Genomic DNA, 23591 nt, shown 5'->3' on the forward strand with positions numbered 1-23591 from the left:
ATGTGTAGGGTGAATACAATTATTGAAATTATCAACAAATATTTCAAGATCAAAAAACGTAAATTGTGAATTTTGGTAGTTATTTTGAGTTACAAAATTTCGTGCGCAAAAATGCAGATTAATACTGTTCTTACACAGAGAAATATCTTTAGCAAGGAATATAAAGAGGAAATGTAGATTTATTTTACTTTTAGTTACCAACTAGAACATAAACAAATTTCGACGAAAGAACTATGGAACCAATATTTCCAGCAACATATCAAAGATTTATGGTATTTTTATGTTCAAACATTTTGCAGTGCTCAACAATTGTACATAAAGATATATATATATATGAAAGGCACAAAGGCATATTTTCTTGTATACGAATAAAAACAGTTATACCTGTACCACAATATACGGTCACATTGGCCTTTAAAAAGTATCATTTTTATTTCGATCAGGTATTAATATATTTTTCGATTGAATAAATTTAAATAAACTTAGAGGTATAAACTTAGGAGATATAACTTGGAATTATTATTAGATAAATGAAGTTTAATTAAACTTAAAAATTTTATAAAAAGAAAATTATTCTTGCTTAGGCAACGTTTGCATTTTGAAATGTAGAAGAAATTAACCAAACCTATAATTTTGTAACGTGAATTTTCAAAGTATTAACCAAGTTCAATTGTTCCTACTAAGAGTGAGAAAAATCGATTCGTTTCCTGCCCTCACCTTTCCATTGGTCTAACATCTATATAATTTACTTGGGCATCTGCTGCAAGATTCGAACTAACAATGCCAAGATTATTGCGTACTATATTTATATTACATATTTCTCTCCACTTAGAGCAACTAATCCATGACTAGAGGCTTCATATTCCAGTGTTGCCTGGTCAAATAGCTGTTTCTCTATATCTACACGTATAGAAGGCGAGCAAAAAATATAAGCGGCACTATTGTCTGTGTGTATACATATAAATCTGCAATTCAGGATAACAGTACCGTCTGGCTTTTTTACTCGCCTCTGCATCGAATCTCACTCCCTCGATTTCCACGATTGTCCCTCGCGGCAATCTAGCGCAACGAACAAGCTGCTTTCGCGCGCGCGAACGCGTATCGTTCGTACGAAGGAGGACAAAAAACTTCGAGCATCTACGGATTCATACCTCCATGGAGTTTTTAAGAAAAATGTAAAAAGGGGTTCTGACAGTGTTTCGCGAGTGACGATTCGCCTCGCCTCACTTTTCTAATGAAAGTTCATCCTTTAACAGGATCGATTATTGCTTTGCGGTCTTTTTGCTGACACTTTGTCTCTTTTACCTTTCCTCTTTGCTGTTACAGTTTAGAAAATATATAAAAAATAAAGACAAAGAGAGAAAGAAGAGCGGTGTCGGTGGGTCAATTTGTCGCCTTGGAATACCTTAACGCGATGAGCCACATTAAGTTATTCCGTTTGGTCGGCTTAATGAGAATTAATGACGGCAGTATCAAGTACTGAAAGTATATCCTGCAAACGAAATGATCTTGCCTTGCTCAATTACGCTGTGTGAAGAGTGAAACGAAAGATAAGAAAAAAGTGCGTAACGGTGACGAGACAACAAGAGTAAAACAATAAATTTCCTTGGTTATTACGAGACTCGAATAGAGTAATTAAACTTTTCGAGCTCCTATATAGAGCGGTGAAATTGAAAAAAAAAATTATAACATAAAAATAATGGTCGCTCCTCGATGATACGGCGCACAGAACATCTCAACCGCAAAGTCACAAACTCATTTCCTCGAAACTATTATTCCCTTACTCAAAGCACGGCTTGGGCAGTAAAAAAATCAGCGGATTCGAAACGCTTTTACTTTTGTATATTAAGCTACATAAAATACTGCAGGTATAAAGTCCCCGCGTTGGCTCGTATGAGCATGTAAGATCGTTGTTGCTCTTCCGTGTAATATACACTACATAGCCGCGTACAACGCACAGACACATATACGCGCATTACATAAATGAATGTATATTCCAAATATTCATTACCCAGTGTAAGCATATCGCAAATCTTTTGCGCGTGCATGTGCTGGACGACGGACTCGACTGTAAACGACTGCACTAATCGTCAACCGATTTCAAAGTTAACTACATAAGTGTACGTGCGTATAATGCACGAATGGATTGTACCGTGTTCATGCGATACTCGTATATATATGCTCAAAACTTATGCCGAGACACAATGAAACGTTAAATTTTGCCTACAGAAATATACTTTGTGTATGAGCATACACGAACGCAGATGATCGAAACGATCGGTGCGTTATTGCGCTAAGCGCGCAGCGACATCGATGAAAAGAATACCGAATGAATAAATAACCCGACTAGCAACGTGGAGAATGCGCCGCGTACGTTCGAGCTCCTTGTACAACTTCTACGGCTCACTGTGAAAATGATAAATTAAGATGAGAGATGTTGGAAAATGAAAATCGAACGTGTTCTTGTTGAGCAAACTCAACTTACGCGCTGGTCAAGTTATATTAAACTCGATGTAATTTTCAACTATTATAACTCATGATATTTCAGAAAAACTTTTTCAATATGAATCTTAGACGTTCAGAAAATCGTAAGCCGACAACCCATATATTTTATCGGAAAATAATTCGACTTGTAAAATACTCGATCGTACTTGTTTTTTCATAAAACTCGGTAATAATAAAAATTTATATAATTTTATGTTCATCTGTGCAGATCGAACAATTATATTGAATGAGAAAAACCATCTTATGCGTGATAAATTTACCAATATTCGCAAACTTTCTATATCCGGTCATACATAGTGATAGAGTGACGATGAAAACAAAAATAGCACCCATGTATAAGATCGTGTACTTGTTATTCTCATACTTGCACGTACATAAGTATACTGCTATTGAGCCAACGAAAGTGAGAGAACCCTTTTCTAGCGTGTGCATGTTTGGCTGCTGTCGATGTATGTATGTTCAATATGCATGTATTTTCAAAGTCTTGAATTTCGATCGTAAAGTGCTGTTGCAATTAAACATGTCTTATCTGCATGCTCCTTGGCTGCGTTTTCGAATTTTATCTACGAAGACGATCGCTTGTAGAGACATGGAGTTAAATGTACTTACAAACTGCGAATCCGAAAAATCCCTGCATGTAATAGACGCAATTTGAGGCACAGCTTTAAGATTGGTGGCTCGAATGCAAACGACTTAGTTGACTCGTTACCTGTCATCACAATTACAAGCACGAGATAATATCCAGAATAAGCATTAATTATACGCTAGCTTCTGAGAACAATTCGTCAGTCAATAATGCAGCCATGCGTAGAGCCGCGCATACAATATAAAAGCGCGTATAGAACGAATAACGCGTATAATATAGCCGTCGATACACCAAAGTCATTATTTTCTTGATCGCAATCGCTGAATTTACACCGAGCTTTCCCTCGCTGGCTTCTCTCGCCGCAGGAGGGGAACACGTGCCTTTTCGCAGAGCGTATAACGCCTCCAAAGTCCAAACACACGTGCATATTTGAAAGAATTGCAAATGTAACTGCGAGGGCTCGCAGGTGCAGATTGCATGCTATTTTCCCAGGAAAAGAACACATACACATGCATATATATTAGAGCTCTAAGTCACGATTTTGCTCGTTCGGACTGCGCGCGCCTTATCTCCTCGGTTTTGCATGCATAATCAATGCACGCAGTTGTTTTTCTTTCCCCCGCGGATGACTTTTGCGGCAGGAAAAACAAAAATATCCTCTCGTGAAAATCGATCGATGCTACGACGAGGCGTGCTCGGCTGAGCGCCCGCGTACCGATGATCGTAACTTTGCTGCTTCCAACACATTCTCGTTAAATAAATTGCTTACGTATCCGATGAAATATGAAAACAAACTTGTGATTCCTCGCTTCTACGCGCGCAGGACGCTAAATCGTTTCGCAGAAGTAACGTGTTGCCTGCTCTATAATTCACGCTGCAGTGCGATGCTACTGCTTCTGTATAAGAGCCATACAACTGTTACAATGCCATCTGGAAAATATCATCGACGGAGGCTACAGTTTACGCTAAGGATTCGCTAATTTGCCTCTTAGGTCGGAATTTTATTTACGCTTGTTTTATGATATATAACTTCTTCTTCATAATTGTTTGCTTCGAGCTTTCGCAAAATATTACTTCACTTCAGCGATTCATTCAAGTTTTTCCTCAATTATAACGCACATTATAAAGAAACACATAATCTTTCATGCATTCAGTTATTCATTCAACTGAAACTTTGGTGTCAATACAAAATGGCAAACACGAGTCCAGTATGGATTAAGTATGATAACACTTTGTGTAGCAAAAGCCCTCATAGGTGATTGGTATAGCTATCGTGCTATATTATGTCTGTATCCGGTAATATATAATGGTGAACTGACAAAAGTATGGGCAAAGAAGATGAAGCAGAAATAAATAGTGCGGCACGAAGCGAGAGGGAGCAAACAAGCCAAGATCGATGCGACTAGATGAAGCGATACATAGACGTATAGGCTGTGTTCGTTCACCCGCGTGCTCGTTGTGAGTTATTGCTTGACCGGTAACTTTTTTTACCTCGCTATCCTTAGTAGCCTGACTTTTGAACGAATCCTCGTCGTATTTTTTTTTCAATTCAACTCGCATCTTAGCAGTACCATATTTTAACTTTATGAAAAATCCTATTATCTTTTTAACTTTCTCCAAACAAAATTGTTAACCTCGTACAGAACTTTATACCATGACATATGATGATATCGAGTCACAAAATTCTCGACATTAGTCATAAGAGTTGCACGCAATATCGATTATTCGAGACGAAAACCTTCACGGCACTGCCTTACAATATGCAAGAAAAAAGACAGAGAGCGATCAACTGAAACCCTATCCTACTTGGCGAGAGGCTATACAGAATGTGAGTAGAGCTTATTGTCTCCGTATGCAGTAATCAACATTATGCTGATACTAGCTAGCTCTGCAGTGAAACTTCGTTAAAGCCACTGAACATAAGTTTAATTTTCTTCCAGATCGAATACCTGAACCATTTAATGGCTAAACTAGTCGACTACTGTGTAAAGATTGAAGCACAGCTAGATAAGTCGCGTACTGCATCGTGTATCGTTTTTCATGGCAACACATTTACAGCACGAAACCGCATCGCACGTACATAAATATTAAACAACTCATATATCCAAAACCGGTTTGAAATTTTGCATTTAGATTCACGGCTATGAAAGTGTAAGAATCGTCTTGAAAATTCCTAATTGTGGCTTGTAAAGCTGTAGCAAACGACAGTCGTAATGGCTTTTATACATGCGCGCAGGTAAAAGTAGTGAGCGGCGTAGCTGTACGAATGTACGCACAAATCATTTTTAATGTGTATACTGCACACAATATTCTTACCAAGTAATCGGACTATTCTAATGTTCTCAAAGATAGAAAGCTACTGGTCAATCATTGTCCGTACAAATGCTATAACAGTATGAACTTGCGTAATAATCGATGAATATACGTAATAAAAGCTGAACTTCCTAAAATTGAACCATAAATTTATAACCGCTATTTCTGCAGGCATCGAAGCACAAAAATCATTACAATTTATTTATCTGATTGAGTCTTCACCAATTTTAGAGAAGGTACCAATTTTGAGTTAGATTAAACAGTAAGCATTACATTTATAAGAATCATCTTCGACTTGAGGTTGAAGTTTAACGCTCTAATAATTGTTGTACATAAAAAGTGCACACCAATTCATAGCATCATCAGTTGAGTGACACTTATCATCATTTGTTGGAAAAGCTCAGATATAAACTTTAGATTACCTACTTCGATATAACAACTCTTACTGATATTCTTAACTTTAATTTCTGTCCGAACTTATGTAACTAATTGGTATCCGAACTTTAATTTCTTAATCTTCAAAATAATATTCAAGTACCTGCAATACAATATTATAATAAAAATATGTTTATATACAATCGCATGTTGGGATCTGACATCAACAAATTTGGCGAATGTTTAGCACAAACACTGTTACTAACTCATTTGGGATTGAATTAATAAATTACAATTACGTATTTTACTTATCGTGAATACTTCTGAGTGATGTTCACTAAATGAATTTTTGTTTTGCCATATCTGAGGTTAAAAACTTTCACTGTTTGGAACTGTGAAGCATTACTGAATAAGCACTATCACGCATGAAGTATAATGTATGAAGTTTGGTCCGACTATTTGTGTCGTGCTTGTACGCTTCAAAGCTCTCGTTACTTTTTGGAACAGTTTATTATGCTATAACTTTACACTTATATAAAATTCTATGGCTTTTTCTTTTAAAGAAGAAAAGTTTTTATTCTGAATATGTTGGTGTAAAAATTTATGATTTTTCGTAAAAAAAAAAAAAAAAAACAAGAGACTCGTTGTTTTTTTACTGCAGTTTAACTTTCTCTTATTTTTTCTGTAGCAAATCGTGTTTACATTTGGAAAAAACTCAACAATGTTAAAGCAGCCATCAAATCCCTGACTTGAATTTGATATCTTTAGATTGGAAAAAGATTTTAATTAATTAAAATTTTATTAAACCTCTATTTTTTTGGCTTTGTATTTCCTAACTAGCATTCATTTGTTGAGAGTATAGCGATTCCAATCGAAGCTTCTGGGTGCATTAATCGAAATGAATCATTGAGCGTTCAATTTTTTCTTGTAAGCTTAAAAGAATGCTTCACTACCTCTGACACTGCAAATGATATAAAAAATGCGGGTACACTACTCTCATGTTTGAAAGCATGCCAAGAGATATGCTGAGTTGTTAATGTAAAAGCACGCTTTCTTGATATGTATTCCTTATTGCTTGAACATACCAAGAAACTTCCAAAAGACTTACATAATAATTTCTCCTAGGCTAATGGCAAATACGAACGTATACTAATGTAAAAGTTCACATTAGATTTTCAATTACAAAATCTATGCACATATAACACACTTACTCACACATATAAATAAATATGAATTATGTTACAGTTACTACAAAAGTCACTAGCGATTGATTCTTAGTACTTGAAAACATCGTTTGTAATATCTTTTGAGAAAGCTGTACATAATAGTGGTTGATTTTTCAACATTGAAGAAAAACAATTGAATTCATTGTCGAAAAAACGTTGAAAAGGTGTAAAAAGAAGTAATGGAGAAATTTAAAAGTATAACGGATGATTGCATTTATTAAGAGGTAACATGAGCGTATGTGAAAAAGAAAGAATCAACTTTAAATTCTCAATGGCGTAAACACTCGTTTAATGAAGTAGCCACCTATAAAGTTTTGAGTTTCAGTTTGAAGCCTCTCGCTTGCAACAGTTCTGGCAGAATACAAACTCGCACAACGATCAGCAGTACAATGTTTATACACCCAAGAAGCAAGTATATGCTCGATCCGTGATTTTCCCATTTGTGTTACGCGTGCAGTGTTCCGACTATAAACTACATTAGCTTTACGCGTACACCGGGAGAGCTCGATGCGCGAACGGCGATATCGTATATACTATACCATGTGTGTACGCAGCAGCAAAAAATAAGCTATTACTTATGAAGATTCACAGCTGTGTATTAAGCGACGCGCTCGCGAAGCCCCACTCTGCGCGATTATAATTATCATTATTATTATCTCATAGGTATTTTTTCCCATGTACATGGCAAAGTTATGGAGAAAAGTACATCGACCGACGGGTATAAACTTGTTGTACACGCGCAGCTAGGAACTATCGAGCTTCTTTAAGCTAATAGAAAATTACAACGATCCGAAGGCCATTTTTCGCACGTGATTTCATCAGAGGTTGTTCCCGCCGTCTGCCCGTGCATGCATGACTGATATCTAGAAGAGCGCGAGTTTCTTATTCGCTGCAGCATCTATTGAGTCTTCTTTATTCGAGCTCGAAAGTTTATTATGAGACGATATCTTATCAATTTACGGAACAGTTAGTCTGAATTGCCAATTTGAATTTCCGATCGAACGTGACTCGATCGCATAAACGAATGCATAGAGTACAAACTAAATCCTTTACTGGACTTGATTTCATCTTTGTCCATTATTAATGAATTTCATCCTTATATTCTAAATAAAACATGTTTCTGAGTTTACGATCTGCATATAAGCGCGAATTCTTCAGCAATGTATACATTGCTACGAAAAGCACATACATGAAATTCCGTGGATGCAAAGGGTCTACGCCGGCAATAAATACGAAGGTAAAAATACCTGGACAATCACTTGGAACAGCATCGCGACACACGTAGCCCAGGGATAATTATTACGGCGTACGCTGCCATCTCTTACTTACTCCCAGAACACATCGACACTCGCACAAAATAAACTTATCCTATCGACTGATCTTTCAATGAAATTAAATTCAGTTGCCCAGTATTTTCTTTAATTCAAACCGTCGAGGGGGAAAAATCAAGCTCGATTTGTTTCGAAAATTGTAGTATTCGAAGATGTACGCTTATTTTGCATTTTTTTAACGCATCATATGCAAAAGTACCACGCACGTTATTAGCTGGATTCTATGGATTGTACAGGAAGTTGATGTCTAATGTTCTTCTAGATAATGCACCTATTTACACTACGTATGCATGTATATTTACATCAATCACTCCCATACTACCATTATGCGATATTTCAAGGTGTTGTAAAATTTGAGTTTTATTTTACTTTTCTTATAGCGAGAAATATTTATAGCGAACTTCATTTTATTATCAAAAACTAATAATTTCGTAGTCGTGTCAATCTTGATTGGTAAACAAAAGAACAATTTTTTAAGGTAACAAATATTAGAACAATTTTATTCAACTAGAATAAACAATATAAAATCGTGTACGGACGTGTCATAACCTTCGCTTGTCCATATCTAAGAATCGTACAAATGTAGTGAAATGAAGCAATTACGCGCGAAAGGTATATTTTTGTAGCGCATTATATTACACGCATCTCGTCTTTATGTTTCATGGAGCACTGTAGAACTTGGTCTTATATATCTTTCACGAAAATCTAGATACTTTCAAAGGGTATAAATACACTGAGTGTATAGGTTTCATTCACATGCGAGACTTGATCATCGGTAATGATAAGTTACGTAGGATGCTTTGCTCCAACCGGTTGTGATTATGATTACATAAAAGTAAGGCACTCGCATCGAAGATGGTACGTTTACCTATACCTTCGGAGATGAAATAAAAATTGCACCGCAAAAAAACGAAAAAATATTCTAGAGATGCATGACGATCAAGATGGTAAAAATTTCAACCCTTAGGAGTACTTAGAATTTTAAATTACCCTACTTGATTGTAGAAGATCTTGTAATTTCCGCTTGCTAAATTGTCGCAAGCTCCGTAGTATGCTTCACCATACGGATATGCTTTTTTTTATTATTTTTTATTATTTTTTATTATTTTTATCATTTTTTATTTCAAAAACGTGAAATTGCCCTTTCATAACTTTTAATTTTATGTACTTAAAATAATTAGAATAAAACTATCGATATATTCTTTCCATTGTGAATAATATCAAATGACTTTAAAATGATTACTAGAATATCAACATAGAATTATTAAAAGAACGGAAAAAAATATTTCTAGAATACATTTTCAGAGGATTCTTGTTAGCAAAGTCGCATGAAATTCAGTTCAATTTTCAACTAATACAACCGCAGAAAAATACAATATCATAGACATTATTTTGATACTGTTGCTTTTTATTTTATTGCAGTCATTACAAGTTTCTCCCTTTTGTTCAATTTCAACTGCAAAACTTTTCTTCGAACAGAAATCACTCACAAGTTCATTTTTGTTCCCCTCGTAGGGTAATGAGGTAAAAAAGTGTTATAGTGCTGAGCATACAAATGTGCACGAAGAAAAGGTGAGAGATTGCCAAATGACACGGAAGCATGTGAAGTTTATGTACTTTTTTCAGCGCGCGTACTCTAGGGTTTTCTCGGTATTGAATGATGACAAAGACTGATAAGCTCCAACATGAAAAAAGCGTCAAATAACTGCGTGGTCTTTTCGGACATGCTTATCAAAAATTCATAAATAACTTTTACCATTTTGTTTACACTCATGATAACGTCATCTCGTCATTGATTTAAGTTTAAGTTATAATATAACGCTATATAATTTTAATTATAATTATCGATCGCAGTAATCAAAATGAAAATTAGAAATTGCATGTTTGTCAATTGAAAATAGGGAGAAAGTTTTTCTCGATGTTTTTATATAAATTGGTTCGCTCGAGTCACTGATTTGACGGTAAGAAAGAGGCAAAATAGTCCATTATGCGGGTCGGTAGCTTCTAATTCTAATTTTAAAAGTGACTCCTTTAATATTAAAATTTACGTATTACGAACTTGTTTCTAAAGAATGTTACTTTCTGTAATGACTTAATAAACAAATCAGATACTATACCGTAAAATTATATTTTATAAAAATTATATTTTTTAATTCAATTTTATCATTTTCATGTTGTAAGATATAATCACAAAATTTTAAATTGAAATTGTCGTTATGCTTCAAAATGCGTTTGAATAAAAGATACTACCCGGTATAAAGCCGTATGCAGTAGTATTATCGATCTAAAAAAACTCCTCATAAATTGTCAACCCTTTGATAAAAAATACAGTGGATTTTTTTCACGGTGGATTTTATTAACATCTGATGGTCGCATGCAGATAAATGTACGTATGTACGGCATATAATATATACTTGAATATGAATATATCGTTGTGCTCATGCGGCGGGAGCTCTTGTAGCTTTGGCGAAGACGGAAAATAAGAGTATGAGAAGTCGAGATTAGCTGCTGGAGGTAGCTAGTGACGGTTCGTTGATGGGTTTTCCGTTAGGAGGTTGCCCGCGCCGATTATACACGTGGAGGATCTATCCTTGCAATTATCGTACAGATTCCCGTGAAAGTTGGACATGCACGACGTAAAGCTCCGGCCTCCGAACCGCCCAGTCTCATAATTCACAGTCTCGCGCATACATCTCAGCGCGTACTTACGGCATTCTGTCTGACGAGTAAAAATGCCGTCACAGCGCGAGCTTTCGATTTCAGACAAACTACGTCCTGAGCTCGTAAGCCGCTTTCCATCGGCAATTTTTTATTTATGTCTTTCATTTATGGTTTTGGAGTGCAAGAACAACAGCGTCTAAACGCGAAGAACGTAAAGCTGCGTCTAAACATGCGCAAGTGTAATGAGATTACGGATCATAGTTATTAATGCTGAGCGCGCTGACCGACTAATTTACGATTATTGCAAGAGTCTGCCGGCACCGTTTATTACCTTGAAATTGATCGATTAGTGGATTTATCAAAGCTTGCCATGAGAGAGATTCGCTTCTATACTTGCGCATGTTTGCACCCCTGAATTTTTGTTAATTACTTAGTTTCGTATATTACCAATGTCTAACACCAACTAGAAAGTATTTGATTTTATAATCGAAAAATTTCGACGTAATTTATTTATTTCCAATTCAAACATATTTTCAAGGTCAATGTACCTGATCGTATGCATAAAGAAAACACCATTGCCGATTTATTGGCAATTGTCTTACCCCAAAACATCATGGTATATTGTATTTTTGATTCAAAATACATATTTGATTACAAAATTCACTTTAACGCTAATCCCAAAGTTTCTCCGAAGAAAAGCAGTAAAATTTTGTATCGAAACAATCGATGAATAGAATATTAAGTTTCGTAAATGTAAAAGATTAATTTGTAACATGGAAGATTTTGATCAGTAGCTCTAAGTAATTAATAAATTAATTATGTACGGTTCCGAACAAAGTAAATGAAGGGCGCAAGGTAATGATTTATGCTCTTCAATAGCATGTGCATGAATGCTCTTACATTGCCTGTTTATACACCGAAAAAAATTTATGACCTGCGATCAATGCAAGAAGATAAAATAATGTTTTGTTACGATTATGCATATACCTGTGGATTACACATAAATTTATCCGTACATAAATATCTAAACGACGGCATAAGTTTGAACTTAGAGCTTAAAACTCATTTTCAAAAAATGGGTTCCAATAGCATATGTTTTGTAATATTGTTTCCCAAGAACGCGTCTTTTGTATATCATACCACGCAGTTAATGATATTTATCAAAAGTACGCTTTTTTTATTCGCCAGATGCTATGGTGCAAAAAAAATTGCATAATGGCGATGTATGATTCAAACTCATAATTACGCGCTCAGGTTACAAAAGTGTATATTCTCTCGGCAGCTATCCCATTGACTTCCGGCTTGCGACAACATCGCACCATGCAGCGATGTCAGTAGCAGGCAGTAAATCGCAATCGAAAAATCACCTATTGTCCTTCAAGAGCAAAGCGTGGAATTTTGGTATCCGCCGAAGCTATAGTCCCGTACGAGTCTTAGTTGGCAGTTTTCTATAAAATATGTTACACCGTGGCAAAAGTTGCCATTATCTTTTGTTTCTTCATAATACCATGAATAGAATATTTCAGTTGCATAGTGATAAGATGATTCACGTTCATGTTTGCATTTCATTGTCGCAGGTACTACAAAGGGACATCGAGGCTCATGGGCGCATAGTGAGCTCGGTCGTTAAACTCGGCGAGCGAGTCGCAGCAGCGGAGGCCAAAGCAATTCAAGAAAAACGAAATCGATGCGACGAGGAGCGGCAGCAACAGCAGCAGCAGCAGCAGCGCGACAGGCAGCAACAACCTCTACGGGTTGCCAGCTCCCTCGAACGTCGCTGGCATCTTCTCTTTTTGCGCGCTTTGGAGTGGCAATGTCACATTGAGGCTCTGGCACAGCGGGTTCGCTCTAAGGTGAGCAAATACCAACCTTTTTTTTTAACTCAACTTTTATCGGGTGCATTGATTTACTCGTCGATACACGCGTCAGAGTTATCACTCTCAAAGCGTCTTGTTTACAATAAACTAATTTTTATTCAGAACTATGCTTTAGCTGAGTAATAAGCCCATCGATGTTTGATTTCGCTTTGGTTTAACCAATGTTTGTGCTACTTATAAACTTTTTCTTCGTAATGAGGTATTGTGGCACATGATTTTCGCTCAAATAATTTTCCCATTAACGATCATACCGCTCAGTGAAGCGTGAAAATATTACCAGCTCTCTTGTCCTTACCATCACTGCAATTTACCAACGTGTTACTTGCGCTAGAAGATATATTTGTAAGCTTCGTAGGCACAGCTTGGGACTTTCTACAAAAGGATCGCATACATGCGGGCGATGCTCATGTACAATTTTTTATATATAACGCCTTTGCACTTGTCTTCTTGCAGAAGAATAAATGTTCTCGTTACATGCATGATACTGCAATGGAGAGTTGATATATTCTTTAGAATTACTGCAGCTAAACCGCATCATTGAAAAAAAAACCTCAGGGAAGAAAGTAACTTTACGTGTAGAAAGTAAATGCGGAGGCAGACGACAGGCGGACGATACTCGAGAAAAGGTGTGCTTTTATGCAAAAGAGAATCGGCGTCGCTGCTGGGTACGTTGAAAAGAGCTACAGGTTCGAGTAGGCATCCGCGAAAATTTACCACCTTTTCTTGTGACGTCTTGTCGAATTCCTCGCACTCGTAGGCGCGCACGCCCACGCAAAGAATTAAAATAAATGATATACATGCGCGAGAATATGCGGCGAGCGGCAAGCGTTATGGCACGCGCGCACATATAGTTACGACAACAGGATACACGCGATGAAAGGGCCGGAGTGTGCGTGCACATATACATGCGCGGCCTCCTCTCGTGCGCTATCGCGTTGGCCACAAAGCGAGCAATGAAGTCAGCTGCGGGTTGTAAAAGGGGAGCAAGCGTATACATATTTACGTACACACAACGCGCCGGTGTGCATTAGGGCCCCGGTTCCGATGCGCGTGCGTATACCTGCCTCTTGGTAATGTGCACGTTCGGCGCTGCTGGCCTATTAGTTATCTTGCCTGCACTCGAAAATACACAGGCGCGCGCGTAGAGCATGTGTGCAATAACAAACGCAGAGACCGATCATTATCCCGTCGCCAAGCGAATCAAGCTGTACATATAAACCTTATGCATGCATGTATGCACATACGGACGTATGAATGCTCTAATGGCGGCATTTCTCTATTATACATCAGGATCGAATAAAGATGTACGCCGAAGCAGAACGATATCTCTTTAGGGGCTAAAATATGACAAAATAACTTTCACAGATTCATCGCTAGCCGTGGTTTGCCCTTGACTACTTGGTTCGATTTAGAAACTACCCATGATGCATTCTATCGTACTATCGCAAAAATGTTGCTGTTTGTTGACTCTCCCATCTACGTGCTTAATGCTCTTGGCTTTACGAATGCTCCTATCCTAACGAAATAACGCGCATTGCACGTTTGCATTTAAATTTCGAGAGAACGTAGTCAAGTGTGCCATACAACTAATTATTATTCATGCAAAACCAAGATACCGAAGAAACGCGACTACTGTAGGACTCCCCTGCAGCACGAGCCTAGTTTTTATAGAGCGCCGACTTGATGTACTTCTAGCGCACGTTTAACTGCATGTGCATAGGCTACCGCGCAGACTTTTGGCTTTAACGAGCCGCATTATCTTGACAGTTGAAAAGCGGGAAATGTATATAGTGAGAGTCGAGTCTGCTACTAGTAGTAGCTACTGCGCGAGAGGGCATCGACTCCTTTGCTCCATGTTGCAACTCACTGCACACGTGCAAAATGACTTTCGACTTTTTCAAACTTCCCTTTTGCTAGGATTGATCGGCTGCGGTCTCGACTTCTGCAAGCGCCCCTATACGTACTCGTGTATCCGCGAAAAAGGTTCACTCGGTTTTATTCGGGAGCCGCTAGGAATAGTATGATTTATGAATGCTACCTTCATTTGCGGACTACCTGACTGCTTTCTTTTTTCGATTTTTTTTAATTGGTAATGCGACAGATGCACTTTCGACAAATTGCTGTGTAACATGAGTAAAGTCATGCAATTGCGCGATTCGATGTTGGCGCAAAATTTTATAAGGACTCACAGGTGTGCGGTATTGATTAAACTTTTGAAGCAAAAGCTACCAAACATTCGATCGCTTGAAATGACTTGTCTGATACAAGCCAAAGAACACTCTTTTGCTTGTAAGTGTGATGCAATATTGACACATCATTTCAAGAATAAAGTATGAGATTCAGATATACCAAAAAAAATTTTTAAATGATGAATTGTGCTCGCTCATGGTGTACAACAAGCCGCTAAAAAATCAGCAGCTAATGAAAAGTGAAATTGACAAAAGACTTGTTTAATGATGGATTTTTTTCGAGAAAATATTCAAGTGATCGATTAATGAAGTAATATACTTTATCAATGTCAAGATACATTTTAGTAGCACTCAATGGAAGCATTTAACACTTATATGCATATGTTCAATGCGCGAAAAGAAAGTTACGTACAATTTATGTCGTTGTTGTGCTTACTTGCTTCAGTCACACGGGTACAACTTGTCTACCATTTTTTGTAGGTAAATGGAACATGAACGAATGAAAAATTTTCGTAAGTTGCATACACCATGAATGTCGTGTAAAATTTACATGAACCAAGGCCTTAAACAATTTCGAGCAACACTTTCCATTTCGATATTTTTCATGGACAATATTTCTACTATTGTCTATCTATAGGTGTAACAACATAGTAAAAAATCATTACCTTGTAGTAATATTTTAATTAAACTTCGTATGAAAAATCTTCTTGCTTTTTAAAAACCATAATGCTGAGTCAGAAAAGTATGTTAAACATGCTGCTAAAAGTTCATGCAACATTTTGCAACTGCTATTAATTTACCGCTGTTCTTTTTCCGCTTACTTTTTACTGTATTCATATGTCCAGGTCACACCCTATTTTTTGCCAGCTTCAATTTTTCATGCGCACATTCTGCGAAGCCATTATGAGCAGGGAAACCAGACAGTCATTGTTTATTTTTTGTACTTGGTGTTTACACGAACAAGAATAAAAAAATGCTCGAAAGTAATAAATTACTTTTTTTTATGTATATTACTTCAAAACTGTGTCTCCAGAAAAAATGTGGTTTCTTTTACGGTCAAGCTTAAATATGATAAAAAAAATCAGTTACCATTGTATTTAAATTCAAATTTCACTTATCGACCCTTGCTAGAACTTAGCTATCTCAGTTAAAATTAATTGTTTATAAATGAATCAAACTAAGGCATTTATTTTAATAAATGTTGAAAATAAATTATTTCTAGTAAGTTTTAACCGTATAATGATGATTAAATAGAATAAAAAATTCTTTAAATTCAAAAAACAATTGTACATATTATTCTAATCTTTTTCAACTAAGAAGAAGAAAAAGAAGAAGAGAAAATAATTCTTTAATTGTACATTAACAGAATTCATCCAGATGAAATTTGAGGCTTTTTAGCTATAAGGATTTTTAATAACACGTGTAAAGTATACATTGAGTACTCACTCTGACTTCATTTTAATATCATTAATTTTTTTTAGGTGAATTATATAAGTAAATATATACACTATCGCGTATTTATAGTTATAATTTATCTACTTAATATTGATCTTGCAACAAAGCTTTACGTGAAAACAATTTCATTATTTTTAGCGTCTTGAATAATTTTCGAGTAATTGCTTGTTGAGGTTATTGCAAAAAGGCATTTTCATCGTGATTTTTCTTTTTACGATTTGTACTCATTCAGAGGCAGAGCTTGGCTGTAAAAATTAGTTACGCCGTGCTTCATTTGCACTGTAGGTAAATCTCGTAGATCAATGCAGAGACTTACGTATGCTAATTAATCGTTGAGAAGCTTTGAAGGCTCAAAACTAACATCGATACGGCACAAGCTAATTATCGAGTTTAGTGTAGTAACCGATCATGAGACAAGTTTTATATGGGCATGCAGTACGAGAAAGGCATTGAACTTGAGTATTAAAATAGAATTGAAAGAGTAAATATATAACACAAATAGTTTTTACTTTTTTCTTGCCTTTAAATGAAAACTTGATCGGAGAAATTGCAGTACCTAATCATTTTTGTGAGTATTAATTACTATCTTTATGGTCACATTAAAAAAATAATAAAAACTGAGTGATGTTTTTCTTTCTTGCTAGATCATTGAGACTTCTAAGATTACTTTTACCTCGACGTCGATAACTTAGCAATGTTTTCGATAAAGTAATTCAATACTAATCTGTTACTCAAAACATGATTCGCAAAATAGCAGATGAGCGGTTGAGAACAATTTTTCGATAACGATCCCCTGCTTTAGTAATATTCTCAATTTTATGTGGGTTCACGGTTCACGCGCTCGAATTGCAACGCCAATTGTCTTTGCTTCTTTCGAACCCTTTTATACTGGCGTAAACAAGTGTGAATGTTGCCTATCGGTGCACGCGATCCTATTTATAATGCATGTATACTTTTATACACTTTCTGCGCGGAAATCTACCACGCCTTGGAAAAATGACGCTTGCTCGCGTAATTGTTTAATGGAGAGAACGTTGCAGTTTACCTTTTTTTACAGCTTTTCTTTTCCTCAATCTTCATCATCGTGCGCGCACTTCCTCTTCTGCAAATACCTTTGCTTGTTATCCATTACAAGTTCTGAGGCTCTTATAGCGAAGAAAACTTTCATGCACGAAGCAAAATACACATGTACTTTTATAATATTTACGATAAATAAGAATTTTGTCTTTAGTATTGTTGTATTTCGTGTTAGGACTTTTTGAAATATTCGCTGGAACCGGTGTAAAGTTATTTTTATTAGAATATGCCTATCAGTACTTTTCTCTTTCTTTTTCCGGATCTACACTTAGGGTCAACATACGCATTTATCTTGAAAGACGATCATCAGCATTGTGTGATTTGCATATAATTGACGCGTTTCCGGTAAACAATTCATAGCCTGCGCACACTGTTTTGACTTATCAGATTTTCTATTACTTCCGCTGCCTTTGCGGGAGTAATAACTTGTTCTTCAATTGCTTTTTGTGACTCATTTATATCTATTAACGTTCATTTCTTTATAAATTCAAATTTATCTGGTTAATATAAACTCCAAAAACTATTCTTCAATTTTCATAACCATAATGACAATAAATTTAGAAAAACAATAAACAGTCATACTTTTATTCATAGTTTAGGTTACTTAATTGAATTGATTTAAATTTAGTAGGTAAGTAATAAATATGCCGTCAAATCATCATAAATGTCTGACGTACATCATAAAACGCGAAAGGGATTACTAACTGCTTATTGTTAATTAGCTGTACCCTCAATGCAATAGTCCATTTATCGCTTCTTAAGAAACATGCATCTACAAAAAAGGGTGCTTCTGAATTATAATATACATTACCTATTATTAGCCCTTCTTTTAGTAGCACGTAGTAATGAATTTTCGTAATTGTCAAGTTTAACTAACGAATACCCTAAGAAGTATTCATTTTTGTTTCTTTCTATTTTTATAGTATCTTATAATCATCTTTTGTACTATAAGTTATTGGGTATAATGAAGTACATAGCCAGCTGATTAACCCACTAATGCAATTTTGTGCATGAATTTTCCATTGTAAAAAAATTATACATAAAGTTAAAATATTTTCTTGAAAATCCATACCCAGGGGTTTTTGGGTATGCTCTTACAAAATCGGGTGTTATTTTTGTGATAAATAAAAATTAACATTGTTTATTTTGCAATTAAATATAAAATACGTGATTTTTTGACTTGAAATTTTTTTTCAAGATCGATTTTCTACCTTGTCTTGCCTTCGGAGGGTTCCCATTCAAAAAATGCGCTGCCGCGATATTTATGTAGCCCCTATATTTCTAAAATAGCGAATTTATACTGAGCAGCGATATAAAAATTCCCTCATTTTTTATTCGGAAATGATTGACTTTATAAAAAAAAGTAATACAATGAAAAGTGTTACAATAAAACTCTAAAATTTTAGTACTTTTATTTCCTTATTTTTCTCAAAATTATCGGAGATAATTTATTGTTGAACATTTCCTTCAAAAATTTAACTATAAATAAAATTAATAAATTGATTTGTGTAATAATGATGTACGTTTACTTGCATGTGAATGCGTTAATTCATACAGAATTAAAATTTTTGAACTGTTATGAAGTTAAGATTGCGCTCTAAAGTTCTGTTTTTGTATTTTTTTTTTTTGTATATTATGTCAAAGGGTAGAGAACTATTTGACTTCAACTTATTGTCTGTATCAAGTAATAGGTCTTATATTTTCTATAAGGAAATCATCATTCAAATGTATCTTTTTGAATTTTATTTTAGAAAAAGTAAAATGTGCAACGTCACGTAATATTTTTATTATTCGCCAATGCAGTGTACTGTAAACGTAGCAGCGAAAGTGGGCCAATACTACGGTGAATTTATGCCTTGTCTGCAATGTCTTCTTTATCTTTTTCTTTGTTTCATTTCTCTTTGCCGGGGATTTCACAATTCTACTTTCAGAGTTGCGCGTAGGGTACTTTTGTATCCTTTGCCTTGATCCAGAATGTAGCTGCGATGGTTCGCTAATGGTTTATGACTGAGTCTTACAGAAGGAAAATATGTTTTATAAGGATCTTACCAGTCACAAGTGCTCTTTTAACAAAAACTCTATTATACTCAAGTTTATGACGCCAAATTGCAAATAAGCTTTTTTCGTCAATTTATGGTTTAATTAGAAACTAAGGGCCATTGCAGCAGTAAAATTTAAAAAATGAACCAGATGAAAATTCATAAAAAGCATAATTTTACTTTCATCAGTAGAGTTTATTAAGCTTTGATTTACTTTGATTATTATGCATGTTTTATTAGAATTATTGTTAGTCTTCAAATTTTCATATATTGAGTTGATTAGATGATCTAATCTCTGTTGCCGTACACACTTTAATAAACATCTCATTGATTAGATAGTAACGCGTATCTCAAAATGTAATCGTACTTATAACTCTTATCTCTGATAGTACCTATAATTGATTGTTTTGAATATGTATATGTGTTCAAGTATATACTATTTTAAATGTATGACATTACGCATTCTTATCTAATTAAAAAACAGTACTAACAAATCAAGGCTTTCCATTATATTATTTCCTAGTTGAGGTAAAACTTTTTTTTCATTCTCGACTTACAAATATCGATAATTGAGATGATTCACAAGCACGCTGCAATCGCATTACTAATATCTGCATGCCATCCAAGCCCCATCTTTCATAAGATATAAATCTATTCTCGCAAATCAACTTGTGAATATTGCATTAATTATTATTTCATGTTGTCGTATTTTTAAAGATAGTTATATTCTTTTTTGATAATTTGTTATGTTTATTTACCACGTAAATAGTCATTATGAAAATACTTTTTTCAAAACTGTGTAATGATTAGCATATTTTCACGACAATACGTGATCGGAGTTTGATACGATTACTAAAAAATTATAACTTTCCAAATCGCTTTTTATTAAAAAAAATTTTAAAATCACTTGAATGCGCTGGCTCGTGAGAAAAAATAATGCGAGTTACGCGAGCTACGACAATATGAGCAAACGAATGATTATAAAGCTCTAACGTGCTTATTTTTCAATGGTTTTTGCAGTATTCATCGAGCCGCTCTAGCAGTGATAGCGACGACGAAGAGCCGGTACCGAAGCAGCCACGCTTGAGCCGCCGCGTCAGTGGTCACGTTGGTCCATCCAGCGGCAGCTCATCGGAAACTAACAGCAGAAACGAACTGGTCCGCAGACGTTCGAGACGACAGTTGAAGGCGCGTTCGAGTCCGCGACCCGTGCTCGAAACTGCTGCATCGACTGAAGCAGCTTCATCAGATAGTGAGGCATCCTCTAAAAATCGGTTCATCGACGATGGCGGCTACTATTTCGAAGTGAGTTTTCAGTTGAAAATTATGTAGACGTTTCTGCAGAATTATTGAAAAATCATATGACCAGTGCGAATATGATATTTAAACAAAATCCTAAACATTGAAAAATACTTTCTGTTTTTAGGATAACATCGACGAGTTGTGCCTTGTGAATGAAAATCAAGAATTAGGAAAAAGTTGCAATAACCCAAATACCACTAAAGATATTGCTGACGACGTCAATAATAGTATTAAAAAAAATTCACTAGGCTTATTCGGCGACCAAGGGGCCGAGGCTGACATCGAAGAAGCTGGGTTCAGCGAGGAGGAAGTCGACCGACAAAAACAACAGCCTATTCAAAGCAACATGACACCTTCACTCGATCCTGTGCCAGTAGCCAATAATGACCCAGCCGACGAAGTCGACTCAGTAATAAAACCCGAATCTAATGATATGATTACTTCGAATGACAGTCCCAAACGACGTCGCACTGAGCCGGATACTCAAGACGGTCTATTCAACACGTAAGTGACATATGTCGATTTTTTTCCTTTCATTGCATTCTTGATATCAAACACTTTCTCATAATATACGAAAAAAATACCAGTAAAATTTTACTCAATAATATTAAATAATTATTACAACTCGGAGGACTAAATAAATAAGATATAATAAAAATTTATTTTTCTCTGTGGGATTTTTTCTTCGGCGTGTATGAATGTTTATAATGATCTTATACGATCAGTACGTACCATTGTTTGCAAAAAAGACTACATCGTTTGAGCAAGTAATGATTGCTTTTTTTCTGTTGTTTATTTGCCACCTCCGTAGATCGAACCGGAAGTCTAAAAACTGCGCCACCTTCTACTTCAAGCACATGGATACGGACTCGGAGGCCGACAGTAATGCGGTTTCCGAAGACGATAATCAGCAAGTCCTACAACCAAGCGCCGATGATTCGTCGGAGGAAGAATGGACTTACACATCTGGTAAGGTAGGCGATGTACATCAGCATAGGGAGGACAACACCAAGAGTAACGGCAATGATGGCGATAATGCAGATGAGATTAACGGAAAGCTCGAGTCAAGCGATGATTTCAATCTCGTAAAAAGACCGACCGACAACGAAGCGAATAAAAATAGTGATGACGAGTGCGGCAACGACAAGGACAGTATTCAAAGACTCATCAGAGAGGTAAGATCGACGCTTTCTGATTATGCCGACTTTTTCAATAAACTCGCATCGTATGCACCCATATGACGTATGCAAGTTTGCACATGTGTGCTGTACGTCAGAAGTGAAAGTAATAAATGAGACTTTGATGAGGGTCCGATGATTACGCTCTTATATTGCATTGTCGCTTCCAATTTATGAATTTGGTGCAATTTTTTTAACTTTAACAATTACCATCTGATCACATTCTTGTAGCAATGTCAGCTTATTTATTCACAAAATATTATTGAGTTGTTTGATAAGCTTTATGATGTCAGATTTTCTGCAATCCTCATGTTATCGAAAAATCATGAGAAGTACCTATGAGCTAATTTTACAAATGCAATCATATTCGAGTTTATGATTAAAAAATTAGTACCTAATATTTTTTCAGGACTTTTGTTTACAGTTTTTGCAAATCATTAAATAAAAAAAACACACTATTCTTCTAGGTCGAGAAATTGGTGCGTGAAGAAGGGAAGGAGATGTCTAGTCGAGTTCCCTCGCTTATCTTTAATGAGAATAAATGTGGCCTACTGAATCAACAAAATCACAAACAGAAGTATGAAAGAATCAAGGAATGGCTAGCCCTGAACTCGGTTCGTTGTCGCGAAGACACGTGCACTTCACAGGTGAGATCTTAACAGCACTTTTTATAAAAAAATTGCAAAAAAATTAAATTCGACAAGGACGAGCATAGTACCTTTTTGTAATATTTTTGTAATAAAAGCCAAACAAGAAACTTCCTCATTTTTATTAAAAAATAAATTATTTAATTTCATTTTTCAGTACTGCCAATTGACGGTTTCTGAGTCCCTTGATAGCTGCGATGCCAGCGGTGAATATACAACCGGTGAATCCGACATCGATAGGCAATCGGTTACTTCGGAAGAAGATGTGCAAAGCAGCGTTTCCACTTCTCGCCGAGTGCATTGCGGCGTATCTCAATCCAATTCCGAAGAACTTCTAGACAATGCAACAGACGAATTGGCAGCAGCTGCCTCGCCTTGCAAACCAGTCGAAACGAGCACGCCAAAAGTAGTAATGCGCCAAAAGACGGGCAACCGCGCCAATGAGCCCCGACCGTGGAGCGTCTCGTGTATTCAACAGATCAAAATGGCAACGAGCTTCGAGACACAAGACTTGTCGCAGCACTCAATCTCAGAAACAGCGCTACACAAGCTTCTGCCTGGCGGCATGACGTCCAAAAATGCCTCTTTGACAGCCTCGTAAGTACATCTTATGGAGTACGTTTACATAAAATGAGATATAAAATGTTGTACTAACTTTCATGTTCGTTGTCATTTTCTACAGAGGATCGCGTGCTCCGCTCAATAACTCAACGTCAACGTTGTTGGAAGAAACGATTCTCGGTCCCGATGCTCACCATACAAAAAATAATACCCTGCGTCGCAGGAAAAATAGGCATCGCAAAAAAAATGCGGTAAGTTTTATATTCAAT

The 23591-nt window shown here is 36.0% G+C and overlaps 1 protein-coding gene across 1 annotated transcript in view; it reads left to right on the forward strand.

Moving 5' to 3' along the window:
* LOC106653396 overlaps positions 1–23591 on the forward strand; it is an 84495-nt gene that overhangs the window by 52683 nt on the left and 8221 nt on the right. Inside the window, exons 7-13 of the mRNA XM_014372806.2 lie at positions 12575–12850; positions 20655–20939; positions 21061–21440; positions 21748–22111; positions 22582–22761; positions 22919–23358; positions 23444–23573. Of these exons, the coding sequence (XP_014228292.1) occupies positions 12575–12850; positions 20655–20939; positions 21061–21440; positions 21748–22111; positions 22582–22761; positions 22919–23358; positions 23444–23573 (2055 nt within the window). The remainder of the gene's footprint in view (positions 1–12574; positions 12851–20654; positions 20940–21060; positions 21441–21747; positions 22112–22581; positions 22762–22918; positions 23359–23443; positions 23574–23591) is intronic.

The sequence above is a fragment of the Trichogramma pretiosum genome, unplaced genomic scaffold (genome assembly GCF_000599845.2).
Source record: "Trichogramma pretiosum strain Unisexual culture from Peru unplaced genomic scaffold, Tpre_2.0 scaffold60, whole genome shotgun sequence".
Classification (NCBI taxonomy): Eukaryota; Metazoa; Arthropoda; class Insecta; order Hymenoptera; family Trichogrammatidae; genus Trichogramma; species Trichogramma pretiosum.